Raw genomic sequence first — 13453 nt, forward strand, 5'->3', positions numbered from 1 at the left:
AGGGACTGGTTATATGTATTTCTAGTGATGATAAAATTTCTTCCTAATAGTAAGCTAAGAAATCTATTTGTAAATATTTCTTTTATTAAATTCATTTATGTTTTAAATGAGTTTTATTGAAAGGATATTTAAGACAGTAAAGGAAATGTACTGCATGGAATTCCAAGGATCAGAACCATAATCTGTCTGGAACAGGTAGAGGTACTGTAACCAAAGAGCATTTTGGGTCAGGGAAATTTCAGGAATGCTAGCAGTGGGAGCATGTGGATAATGATGATGAATGTAATAGTAAAAACATTTATTAAGTGCTTTCTATGTTCCAAGCATTGTTCATATTGCACCCTATGACCTTTCTCTCTATATATTTTGTGTTGAAGTTTTCACTACTAGCTGCCCCATTTTCTTTGCATTTTCTAATTCAAATTCCTGGTGCAGCTCTTCTGTTTTGGGGGCAGTTTTTCATGCCCAATTGTCTTATAGACAATGGGCTATCCTCAGGTCAGGTCAGGGGTCCATCCTTAGCCTAACCAGCTATGCTCATGGGTAAGGACAGGATGAGAAGAAAGGAGGGTGATATGGTACCAAGTATGACTGCCTAGAGAATTTTCCCTCTGGAGAGGCTATAGGTATGTCAGGGACTTTAATTGACATCTTTAGTACACCACCCGTTATTATCCTATTAGTAACAGCTGAACAGTGTTCATCTTTGCATTTTAGCCTTGTCCTCTCATATATACTTTTTTAAATGGTTGGAATTTTAGTACATATTGCTAGTTACTTTAAGGTTCTATTCAGACAATGTAGATAGAATGATTAAGAACATGAACTATAGGGGCGCCTGGGTGGCTCAGTCGTTAAGCGTCTGCCTTCGGCTCAGGTCATGATCCCAGGGTCCTGGGATCGAGTCCCACATCGGGCTCCCTCCTCGGGGGGAAGCCTGCTTCTCCCTCTCCCACTCCCGCTGCTTGTGTTCCCGCTCTCGCTATCTCTGTCTCTGTCAAATAAATAAATAAAATCTTTAAAAAAAAAAAAAAAAAAGAACATGAACTATAGAATCATTATAATTATTAAAGATAGTTTTAAAAGAAGGGATATTATTGCTTTTCAACCAAATTGTTTTCTAAGTAAACCATATACCAAATCTTAAATTCTGTAAAGTCATTTATTATAATATAATAATTTAACCAAACCTGAAACTCATTTTCATGTAATTTAACCAGATTTCTCTGTATATGAAGCACTGCCTACATCTCTCATTATAAAGAGATGTAGCTATCTTACCACCATTCCCAAATAATACAACTCTCCAGTTCTTATCATCAAGTCGAAGAGGGTACCTAAGCCATGTCAACATTTTCATCTCTTGTCTTCTGCCATGTTGAAAACTCACACTGCTAAAGAGAAACACCATATGATTCCACTTACAGGAATGTGACTAGAGTAGTCACATTCACAGACACAAAGTGGAATGGTGGTTGTAGGGGGCAGAGGGAATGGGAAGTTAAGTGTTTAATGGGGCAGAGTTTTGGTTTGGGAAGATGAAAAGAGATCTGGAGATGGATGGATGGTGGTGACAGCTGCACAACAGTGTGAATGTGCTTAATGCCGCTGAACTGGACACTTAAAAAATGGTTTAAGTGGTAATTTTCATTTTATGTATTATTTTAGCACAATAAAAAAACTTTTTTTTGAAGATTATTTATTTATTTATTTAGAGAGAGTGAGAGAGAGCACGAGTGGGGTGAGGGGCAGAGGGAGAGGGAGAGAGAGAATCTCAAGCAGACTCCCCGACAAGCGTGGAGCCCAATGTGGGGCTCGATCTCACGACCCCAAGATCACAACATGAACTGAAACCAAGAGTTGAATGCTCAACCGACTGAGCCACCTGGGCTCCCCTAAAAAAAATCTTTCAAAAAGCGTACAGAGGGGCACCCGGGTGGCTAAATCAGTTGGGCATCTGCCTTCGGCTCAGGTCATGATCCCGGGGTCCTGGGATTGAGTCCCACATTGGGCTCCCTGCTCAGCGGGGAGCCTGCTTCTCCCTCTGCTGCTCCCCCTGCTTGTGCTCTCTCTCACTCTCTCAAATAAATAAATAAAATCTTTTTTAAAAAAGAGTACAGGACTTGTCTATATTTGTATTAACTGTTGTTTTTTTTTAAATGTTTGAATTCAGTGTGTTTGGTGAGTGCCTGATGCTCGTTTTGCTTATCTCCATATGTCCATCTCCTGCATCCATGTATAGTTCTACTCTTATCCAGAAACCTTTTGTGATAAAAAGTATACTAAAAAAAAGGCTGGGCATGTCATTGATTATAAGCTCTTTGCAAATATTAACTGAAATTCTTAATTGTTCTCTACTTGAACCATTATTTTTAACTTGTTTGAGTGTACTTACCACTCAAAACTACATAGATATATTGGTAAAGTGCAGAACTACTTAAAAATACATTATACTAGGGGTGCCTGGGTGGCTCAGTCATTAAGCGTCTGCCTTCGGCTCAGGTCATGATCCCAGGGTCCTGGGATCGAGCCCCTGGTAGGGCTCCCTGCTCAGCAGGAAGCCTGCTTCTCCCTCTCCCACTCTCCCAGCTTGTGTTCCTCTCTCACTGCGTCTCTCTCTGTCAAATAAATAAATAAAATCTTTTTTAAAAAATGCACTGTACTAAAAAATATATACTTCTTGCTTTAATGGGCAACTCAAATATTTAGGAAATTTTATAGTGAAGTGTTAATACATTTCCTTTCTGTTGTACTTGCATGTTCTAAATTTGAATATTAACAACTGTTTGAAAATCAGAGTATTGTAACTCCAGATATATAATTTACATTTATCTAAATCTTTTATAGTCACCTAGAGGTAGAATAGGATTTTGAAAAGTTTCATGTTTGTTTTCTTAGGAGTAGTTCTATAAATTATGTGTAATTCAATGTCATAATACATATAATTGCTAATATATGGAAAAAGCTAAAATACTCATTTTAGAGTATACGATACAATTATTGATTTTACTGAAATATTTCTTATTGATCACTTTTTCTTATAAAAGTAAATACATGCTCTGGGTAAGAATTCAAACTGTGATTGATTGTTTAAGGGAAAGAATAGAAATTATTTCTTTCTCTACACTCCCCAAAAGTAAAACAGGTCCTTACGTGTTTTCCAGAAATTTTCCGAGAATTAATGAATGGATAATTATTTATTGGCTGCCTAAAGTTTGTTCTCTATACCTTTATTCTACTCTCTAAAAGGACAAAGGCCTTTTTGGTAGTGGGAGACAAAATTCATTTCCGATATTAAGAACAAAATTTCTGCTTCATTTTATTTGCATTTGCCTACTGTACTTTTGCCCATCTTTTGCTTTTAGTTTTTTTTTTTTTAAAGATTTTATTTATTTATTCATGAGAGACAGAGAGAGAGAGAGAGAAGCAAAGGGAGAAGCAGGCTCCCAAGGAGCAGGGAGCCCGATGCGGGACTCGATCCCAGGACCCTGGGATCATGACCTGAGCCGAAGGCAGACGCTTAACCATCTGAGCCACCGAGGTGCCCTGCTTTTAGCTTTTTGAAAGTTATCTTGTTTTAGCTGTGTCTCTGAATAGGGTTGAATTGGGTTTGGGTATGTGATATAATCTGAAGGGTTTGTTTTAATTAGTAAGTTTAGCCATTTATATCTATTTGATATGCAGACATATTTGATCTTAGTACATTTTAAGGGTAGCTCTCGATTTTAAGACCTGTTTGTCCTCTCATTCTCTCTCTCCCTCTCCCTCCCTGTATTTGTTTCTGGCTTGTGGTTTTGTTCTGGTGGTTTTATTTGTAACTCCCCATTAATCATCCATTTCTGTAGGTATTATCTATTAATCCCCACTGTGAGCAAGGATGAAATTAGTATATTTCCTCTTCCTTCTCCCTCCCTTCTCTCTCCTTTAGCACCTGATTTTAGTCAATTTTATAGTCTCTCTTACTGTTTGCCTTTATACTTTTAATATCCTCATAACTTGATTCATCAGCTTTAAATTATATCCTTTGATATTTCCCCACCCATCCCCAGCAATTAAGAATTGAGGAAACCAGCTTATTTATTCTACCTTCCACCTTCTTTTACCTTTCCCTTCCCTGCAGGTTTTGTTGTATCATTTCTACATTGCTAAGGCATGTAACATTTACATTCAGTTCTATTTCCCTGGTTCCCACTTTTGTTTTCAGTGTTTGACCTGTAATTATTAGATTCAGTACTCATTACCAATCTTTTCACTGCCCTTTTTCCTAATTTTTATTTTCTGTGATTTGTCCTTTAGGAGAATCCTCAAAAAAAAAAAAAAACCTCAAAAGAACAATATTCCCTGATGAGTTCTTGCGTGTTCTAGAGTTTCTTGCCTTAAATATTTAAAAAATTGACTTGACTTGAAATAAAATCTTTACATCGTGCTTTCTTTTTTTGAGAATTTTCAAAGTATAGCTCCACCGTCTTCTAGGTTAAGTGTGGCTATGAAGAGATAGGAGGCCAACCTAATTTTTTTAATGCCTTGATCTTAAAATGTGTATGTCTTTTCCAGTTGTTGAGTACTGGGTTCTCTATGTGTTCATCAGATCAGTCTTCTCAAATGTATCATTTAAAACTTCCTGGTGAATGGGTAGTTGTTTAATGTGTATAGGAGTTTTCAGTTTTGCAAGATGAAAAGTTCTGGAGATTGGTTGCACAACAATGTGAGTGTACTCAGTACTTAACTGTACATTTAGAAATGGTTAAGATGGTACATTTTATGTTATTTTACAACAATTAAGAAAAAGATTCCTAGTTTTAAAAGAAAAACCTTCCCTGTAAATTATTCATTTTATCATTATTTTTTACTCTGTTTATTCCTGCTAATGCTTTTGGTCTAAGATTTTTATTTTGTCTGCTATTAGCATAAGTACGCCAACTTTTTTATGATTAAGATTGCTTGGCATATCTTTTTATTTCTATTTTCTTTCAGCTTTCTATGCCCTTACTTTTGTCACTTGTCTCATAAATGGCATGTGGCTGGATCTTGTGTGGGTGGTTTCTTCATTCAGTTTGAGACTCTGTCTTTTGAATTGGTGAATTTAATCCCATTTACATTTACTTTTATTATTGATACATTGGGATTTATTTCTATTTTGTGCATCCTGTTTACGGTGCTGCTTCTTTCCTGCCCTTCATCGCACCACTCTGTTTCTTTTTATCTTCTTTATTCCCTTTATTTCCTTTTCTATCTTGTATTCTGATATTGTTTACTCTTAGATTTTTAACGTCTGTTTTTCTGACTTGACAGTCTAAATGTAATCAGCATCTCCCAACAATACAGGGACCTTAGAATACTTTAACACCCTCTCCTGCCTTACGTCTGTGTTGTTATCCTCCAGTAGTTTATTTCCATTTTATTTCTTGGTCTCTAAAAGCAGTCGTCATGATGGTCATTACTTAAAATCACTACTTTATACAGTCATTTCCTGTTTAGATTTACCCACATATTTAACAGTTCTCACCATCGCTGCTTGTATGTTGATCCTTCCTTCTGGATTCTGTTTTCTTCTTCCTGATCAAATTTCCTTGTTTTGTTTTCTTGTAGTAGTTCTCTCCGTAAAGAATCATTACTATAAGTAAGCCATCTTTTTTTTTTTCCTTAAATAGTGGCTTGCTCATTGCTTTCTGGTTTCTCTTATGTTGAAAGGTCTGCTATCAGTTTAATTATCATTAAAGATATTGGTAATATCTTCCCTATAATTGGTTGTAATATTTCTTTCTTTGTCTTTGGTGTTGTCCAGTGTCACTACCACGATCTAAATACATATTTAGTTTTATTTGCTCTGCTGGAATTTGTGCTTTTTGTCTTCCATTAATTCCAGGAAAATTCCACATGATATCTTCAAATGTTTTCTCCCCTGTTCTTTTTAGTCTGTTCTCCAGCGACTACTATTAGATGCATGTTAGGCATACTTATCACGTCCCTATGGGGATAACAGGGGGTGTCTGTCTTCTGTTGCATGACTTCGCCTTCATATTTTTATCTTTTTGTGTCTCTGCAATGAATTTTAAATAATTTCTTCATCTCTCTTTTTATCTTCTGAGCTGTGTCTATTCTTATGTTTATGCCATTCAATTTTTAATTTCAGTGACTTTTTTCATCTTTGTCTATTTTTATTCACTGTACATTTTTTAATCTTTTGTTTTCAGTTCCTCCTTTATAACTTTATTTCAAGCATATTCATTTAATAGGTTTATTTCTACTATCCAAAGTTCCTGGAAGTGCCGTCCTGCTGGGTTGTTTTTTTTTTTTAGTCTTCTCATCTTCACTCATAAGGATTGATTGTTTCCATGTGTGTTTATACTTTTGGATTGTGAGCTTATCTTTAGTAGGGTTTGTCTTTTGTTTTTTTGTTTGTTTGTTTTTTAAGATTTTATTTATTTGCGAGAGAGAGAATGAGAGACAGAGAGCATGAGAGGGAGGAGGGTCAGAGGGAGAAGCAGACTCCCTGCCGAGCAGGGAGCCCGATGTGGGACTCGATCCCGGGACTCCAGGATCATGACCTGAGCCGAAGGCAGTCGCTTAACCAACTGAGCCACCCAGGCGCCCCGGGTTTTGTCTTTTGAATCCCAGCAGCTAGGACGGTGGGTGTGTCCCTCCAGAGTGGCTTTGCAGTTGGCTCTGCCAGGTGTTTTAGGACTATCACAAGCTTAGAGCTAATTTTGAATTCATATCTCAGCTTAGCATTTCATGTAGGTAAGGGTGAATTCAAACCCAAACCTGCCTGGGAACAGGCCCCTTTCCTCCAGCTGCCGCTGCCACAGCGCAGCTGCATTTACTGACTAGTGTAGCCATCAGGCTCACAGACCAAAACAAAGGGCTGTCATCTACTAGAGTGTCCGCATCTCCTTGAGAGGCCCAGCAGTCACAGCCTCTATTGCCCCTTCTCCCATTCAGGGTGTGTATGACTGTCACCCATGAGAGCCCTAGGTATCTGTAGGTCCCTTTCATACAGAAAAGTCACAGTTCCTTTCTACCACCGGTTTCCTTTTTCCAATTAAAATTAGAAGGATTTTCATCCCCAAGCCTCTTTTGAGAAAGCAAAATTAATGCAATGAAAATCAGAACATCTAATTAACAAATTTAACAGCAAACCAAAGTAATTTTGATGCATAAGTTAACCCATTTATCATAGACCAGCAGTGTTTCAGATGGTAGAGCTTCCACTGGTCTTCCAATTCCTTCAGACGTTCCTGTGAGGGCAGAAGTGGTGCTGTAGGTCCGGGCCCCACTGGCTACAGTTTTCATGCAGGAACCACAGTGCCAGATCCCTACCGCTTTTCTTGTCAACTTTGTTTTGCCACAGAAAGAGCAAGTACTTGGAGTGCTGGCTTATTTCCATCTTCACCAATTTCCTGAAGGAGGCACTATAACGGGTCCCATATTTACCGATGATTCTGACCTCCTTGGTGCGTTTAGCCATGTCACCACCAACTAGGTCTGAGCCCAGGAGAGAGCTCCCACCAGTTTTGTTTTGTTTTTAAATATGGACGCTTCACGAATTTGCATGTCATCCTTGCACGGGAGCCATGCTAATCTTCTCTGTATCATTCCAGTTTTAGTATATGTTCTCCGCAGCGGGCACCCCACCCGTTTTTCCTACTGTGCCAGTCACCCCAAACCAGATGCAGTCCCACACAACAAAGGAAGCACACACAACATTAACCCATTTATGTTAATTCTCCTGTTCCCACGGAAACTGCTGTGTGAAACCAAGGTCATTCTGAGGCTGGCTGGCTTCAGTCCAGGCCTGGTGTTAACCCTTTACACCCAGGCTGAAAAACAGCTTGGATTCTGTGGGGTTCTCAGTTCTAACTTTCCACTCTGTCTTCTGCCCTGCCTGAATATTAGAATCCCTCCGTTACCAAGATTGACTGCTCCCAGCTTCCTTCACCAAGGGCAGGCTCCAGGGTGTCATCCTTTGTTTCTGGCCCTGGTAATTCCTCTTACTTCCTTGAGAAGTTCATTTCAGCTCTGGCTTTGAAAAGGTGTTTGCTCGACCTTATCAAGCATTTGCAGATATTTTTAACATTTCTTAGTATTTATAGAAGATTTTCAAGTTATCTAATCCACAATATTACATTAGAACAAAGTTTGAAACTACTCAAACAGCCTGAATTCAAATTCTGACACCCCTTTTCAGCAGTATAATCTTTGGCAAGATACTTGGCCTCCATGAACTTTCTCCCAGCGTGGTGTCAGGATATTAATACCTACTAAAAGGGTTGTGGTGAGATTGAATTATTGACAAGTGTAAAGCTCAGAGGCCCTACCATGGTTTCCATATTTCTGACTAAGCCCCTGCCAAAGACTTCAGTGTTTTCTCCCACTTCCCAGACATACTCCGTATAATAAACTACTTGTTCATCCTATTGTTCTTCTCTCTGCCTCCCAAGCCTTCATACATAGTGTTCTTTTTTCCTGAGCATTCTCCTCTCTTGTTCACCTTCCCCCCTAACTATTGTACTAATCTTTCATCCCTCAACTTAGATATCAGTTTCTCTATCCCTGCCGATCTCCAAGCCTGGGTTAGGTCCTATGAGAGCCCTACTACGTTCTCCTATAACACTTATATTTGCCCATCATAGCTGTTTACTTGTCTGAACACACTTTAGGGAAAGGATTTTGGCTGTTTTGCTCACTGTTGTATCCCCAGCTCCTAATAAAGAGCCTAGCATACAGCTCAATACATGGTAGCTATTATTTTTATCAATACCTTCATCTGTCATAATTCTCAAATGTCTGATTGTTGTATAAATAACTCTGAAGTATGCCAAGAAGCTTAGAGTTAAGTTACAAGACTGACAAGGGCATGCATTGTTTCACAGGGCCACATTTTAGGCCTTTGTTTTTCACTTATTCAGTCATTTATCCTTTCATACTAGGAACTAACCCAGGAGTGTGATGAAAAGAAATCCCAGTATGATAGCTGTGCAGCAGGCCTCGAAAGCAATCGATCCAAATTAGAACAGGTAAGAAGATAGTTTATTTTAGCAATTTAGCAAAAACTGCCTGTGCATGCATGTTTTCATTACACCAACAATAAAAGATTCCCAAATCTTTACCCTCATCCCCTGAGCCGGTCTCCTAAGCTCCAGAGATCTCTATTTCTTCAGACTTGATGCGTACACACTGAATTCTCCATCTGTACCACAACCACCAAAGTCCACGCCCTCATCGTGCATCTGCTCGACTCCCACAGTAACTCAGACCTGGTCTCCCACCTCTACCCTCACCTTCCTGAGGTTTTTTTCTCCATAGAGAGCCAAAGAAACCTGTAGAAAACTTAGGCCACCCTCCACTGTCTTCCCATTGCACTTAAAATCTAACTTCCAGACTATGGTCTGCAAGGCTCACCTGCCTCCTGAACTTCATGTCCAGGTGCTCTGCTCCTCATCCACAAGGCCGCAGCCACACTGGCTGCCTTCTTGCACATCAAGCAGGCCAAGCTTGTTTTCACCTCATAGCTTTTGCTTGTGCTCTTCTCTCTCTGGGACACTCTGCCTCCAGCTCTTTGCCTTGATCTCCCCTTTTCATCATCAGCTCTCAGCCTAAATGTTACCTCCTCCTAGAGGTCTTCTCTGATCACCCTATCTAATGTTGCCCATCTGGTTACCCTATCACATTCTACTGCTGACTCTTCTTCATAGTACTTATTCCTATCTGAAACTACCTTCATTACCTGTCTCCTTGCTTATGTCTGTTTCCTCTACTTGAATGAGAGCAGGAATCTGTAGTCTTGTTCACTGCTATGTCCTCAGCACCTAGCACAGAGTTGGGCACACAATAGGTACTTAATAAGTGAATAACTAAACCTGTAGGTTTTAGAGTGATATGAGTAGTCTCTAGAAAAGATTGCTACCTAGTCTATTATGGTAAACAAAATTGTAATTACAAAAGAAGAAATTACGCTGATGGTATTTTGTTGTACATTTAAAGTCATCCTCTCTGTATTTGATTATTATTCTTTCAGTAATGTTGCCCATTTAAAATTATATATTGTAGGAAGTCAGGGGACTACGTGAAGAATGTCTTCAAGAAGAAAGTAGATACCATTACACAAATTGTATGATCAAGGTAAAACAAAGAAAATGGATCAAAAACCTTTCTGAGATTTTTCTGTATCAAGGACTTAACCTAAAACTTGGTCTTTCCACTTAGAACCTAGAAATACAACTTCGTCGAGCTACCGATGAGATGAAGGCATATGTCTCTTCTGATCAACAAGAAAAAAGAAAGGCAATTAGGCAAGTAATTTTGTTGTTTCTATATTGAGTTACTTAATGTTTTCACCTATAGAAGTTTTCTTTTTTTTACTAAATTTTTTATTTAAATTCCAGAATAGTTAACATACAGTGTTCTGTTAGTTTCAGGTATACTATATAGTGATTCAACAATCTTACACATTACTCAGTGCTCATCATGATAGATATATTTTTAATCCCCATTACCTATTTCACCCATCCCCCCACCTACTTTCCCTCTGGTAACATGTGTTCTCTATAGTTAAGAGTCTGTTTCCTGGTTTGTCTCTCTTTCCACCCCCCCTTTGTTCATTTATTTTGTTTCTTAAATTCCACATATGAGTGAAATCATAAGGTATTTGTCTCCATCTCCATCTATGTTGTTGCAAATGGCAAGATTTCATTCTATTTTATGGCTGTCACTTATAGAAGTTTTATAAACAAGATGGAGTTACTAAATTACTAAGATTGGGAGTACTTAAATAAGCAGATACTAAGATATTATTTAGGATTAAGTCTTGTTAAACATCTTCCAGATAATCGAGCCCTACTAACTAACCAAGTAGGAAAACACACAATTTTCTTGCTGGCTTGCTTACTTTTTTTTTTATCATGGCAAAAAAACCATATAACATAAAATTTGCCATTTTTACCAGTTTTAAGGGTATAATTCAGTTGCATTGATTACATTTACAATATTGTGTGGTGATCACTAGTATATAATACCAACCCTTTTTCATCACTCCAAACAGAATTCTTGTAATCATTAAACAGTAACTTCCCATTCTCCCCTCCCCAGGAATACATATAATTTCATGGTTCCATTTTTATAAGCACTGAGATTGGTTTATGTTTAAAGTCCCACATGGCCTGGACTCTAGTCATCTGCCTGCTCATTGTGTAGTGCGTGAGTGTATTTCAGCTAGATGCTGTGTGTTTGCATTGTGCCAGCCTTCAAGGAAGGGTGTGTAAATACCACTAGTCCTTATATGATTTTTTTGGTAATCCAAGCTTGCAGCATACTGTAATAAATCAAAGGCTGCCTGAAAAAAATGCACTTACGGCTGAATTGCTAGCTGTGACAAAATGCAGTGATTGAACAAGATAAGCTTTCTTTGCCCCTTACCACAATTCAGATGTTTGACTTTTACCATCCAGTAAGAACTCAAAATAAGGATTCACATTTATTCTAGATTGCACTTGAGATTTTTAGTGGCATTTACATTAATGTTACAAAAAGGAAATCTAATAAATGGAATGTTGCAGAATCTAATTTTTTAAATATGTAATGCAATGGAATGCAACCAGACTGAACATGTCCTATAAATAGAACAATATTTCTTCTAATACTCTGACAAATTACACATATTAAATGTACTTACTCACATTCTTTCATTGAATATAACCTTTGCTCAAATAAATCTATATGGTCAGTGGTAATATTTTACAAATGTGAGAAGTTACTTTTATGCTTGAAAAACAAAAGTTTTCAAAATTAAGTTCCATTTCTTCCAAAGTTACAATATAAATAGTAAAGAAGGAAATATTGCCTCTGAACTATTGGTTTTCAGGCCAGATATTCTTCTTCATCATTTTGAAAATCATCATAAACCTTTACCATTCCTTTATTTTCCTATAGAAAAAATACTTTTCCCTGACTAGAGTAGGACATAAGAATATTATAAATAAAATGGAGTTAACTGTACTCTAAATTCATTGATACATGTTTAAAATATTATTATTATTATTATTATAGACACAATATTTTTATTGTTATTCCATTTTCTACTTTTATGATACTTCCGAGTAAAACCAAAGGTCTGAGGAATTAGCATGGTTTTGAAAGATTGTCTGCAAATTTTAATTTTATTTAAAGAGGCAGATGTTTTATTTTGAAGTACTAAAGAGGGACTCATAAAATTTCTTTCTAACCTGGTTTTTCTAGTTCTGAGTTTTATAACCTTGGGCAAATCATTTCCTCATCTACAAATAAGGAGGAAGATTTATACCACCAAAGATCAAGTTAAATATAATGCATGTAGCAGTGTTTTGGAAATTATATAGTATTAGCTCCTGGAGAAAAAGGATTCTGTCTTATTTTCTTCCTGAAACCCCAGGGCATGCTTGGTACATAACAGGTGCTCCATAATTATTTCTTGAATAAATTCATCAAATAAATTTAAAAATTACATATTAGTGTTGTATGGTAAAAGAGCATGAGCCTTTGATTTCTTGATTAAATATAAATGGAAATTCTAAAATAGTTTGGACGTTTCTCAGTCCTAGGGTAATAAATGAATTATTTAAAGCTAGCCAAACTTGGGGCTCATGGGTGGCTCAGTCATTTAAGCTGCCGACCCTTAATTTTGGCTCAGGTCATGATTCCAGGGTTGTGAGATTGAGCCCTGCATCAGGTTCCACATGGAGCCTGCTTAAGATTCTTTCTCTCCCTCTCCCTCTCACCCTCTAAGTAAGTAAATAAAGCTATCCGAACTATATCAATAAGTTCTTTTTAAGGAATATATCATTTATATTCTCCTAGCTATTTTTCACTGCAGAGCTGGAGGTAAACAGTTTGACTTAGTGTCTCATAAATTTTAAGGTCAAAATAAAGGTTCATCAAGATCGTGTTTATTCCCTTCTACCCTCATTTCTATGTCCAAATTCTGCCTTCAATCCAGCTCTGTAAGGACTTTGAGTACTTTTTTTTTTTAAGATTTATTTATTTGAGAGAGAGAGAAAGAGGGATCAATGGAGGGGCAGATGGAGAGGGAGAGAAAGCCTTTAGCAGACTCCCTGCTGAGTGCCCAGCCCCTTGTGGGTGCTTAACTGACAACCACTCAGGCGCCCCAAGGACCATGAGTACTTTTGATTCCCATTCTCTCCAGTCTAGTTGCGTTTACCTCCGCTTTTTGCATGATCTTCCTTCATTTAAGCCGCTAGAAATTCTTTGTGGTTTATGATTTCTTAGATTTCCAGTTTTGTGTTGTTTAACTTCTTACTACAATGTAGCGTTACACAGAAACACCGTCTTTTTCTGTCTAAAGGTGAGGTCTGAAGCCTCTTTTATCTTCTTTGTCATTGATTCCTTTTTCCTCATCCTTCGATCTTTGTCCTTAACACTTTAAATATCATTTTTTGTCTTATGAAGTATTACAATATAA

General features: G+C 37.6%; 1 protein-coding gene, 1 non-coding gene and 1 pseudogene across 7 annotated transcripts in view; 1 reads left to right on the forward strand and 2 right to left on the reverse strand.

Annotated features, from left to right (window-relative positions):
• The window catches only part of IFT81 (intraflagellar transport 81), a 181884-nt gene that overhangs the window by 159638 nt on the left and 8793 nt on the right, over positions 1–13453 (forward strand). For all 6 annotated transcript variants that reach the window (XM_035016970.1, XM_035016969.1, XM_035016966.1 and 3 more), the window contains 3 exons: positions 8931–9017; positions 10051–10122; positions 10207–10292. In XM_035016970.1, coding sequence (XP_034872861.1) covers positions 8931–9017; positions 10051–10122; positions 10207–10292 — 245 coding nt within the window. The remainder of the gene's footprint in view (positions 1–8930; positions 9018–10050; positions 10123–10206; positions 10293–13453) is intronic.
• Positions 7116–7868, reverse strand: LOC118018683 (annotated as a pseudogene).
• On the reverse strand, positions 7525–7630 carry LOC118018713. Its single transcript, XR_004681463.1, has one exon. It is a non-coding gene; the product is annotated as a U6 spliceosomal RNA (small nuclear RNA).

The sequence above is a fragment of the Mirounga leonina genome, unplaced genomic scaffold (genome assembly GCF_011800145.1).
Source record: "Mirounga leonina isolate KUSES-001 unplaced genomic scaffold, KU_Mleo_1.0 Mir_171, whole genome shotgun sequence".
Lineage (NCBI taxonomy): Eukaryota > Metazoa > Chordata > Mammalia > Carnivora > Phocidae > Mirounga > Mirounga leonina.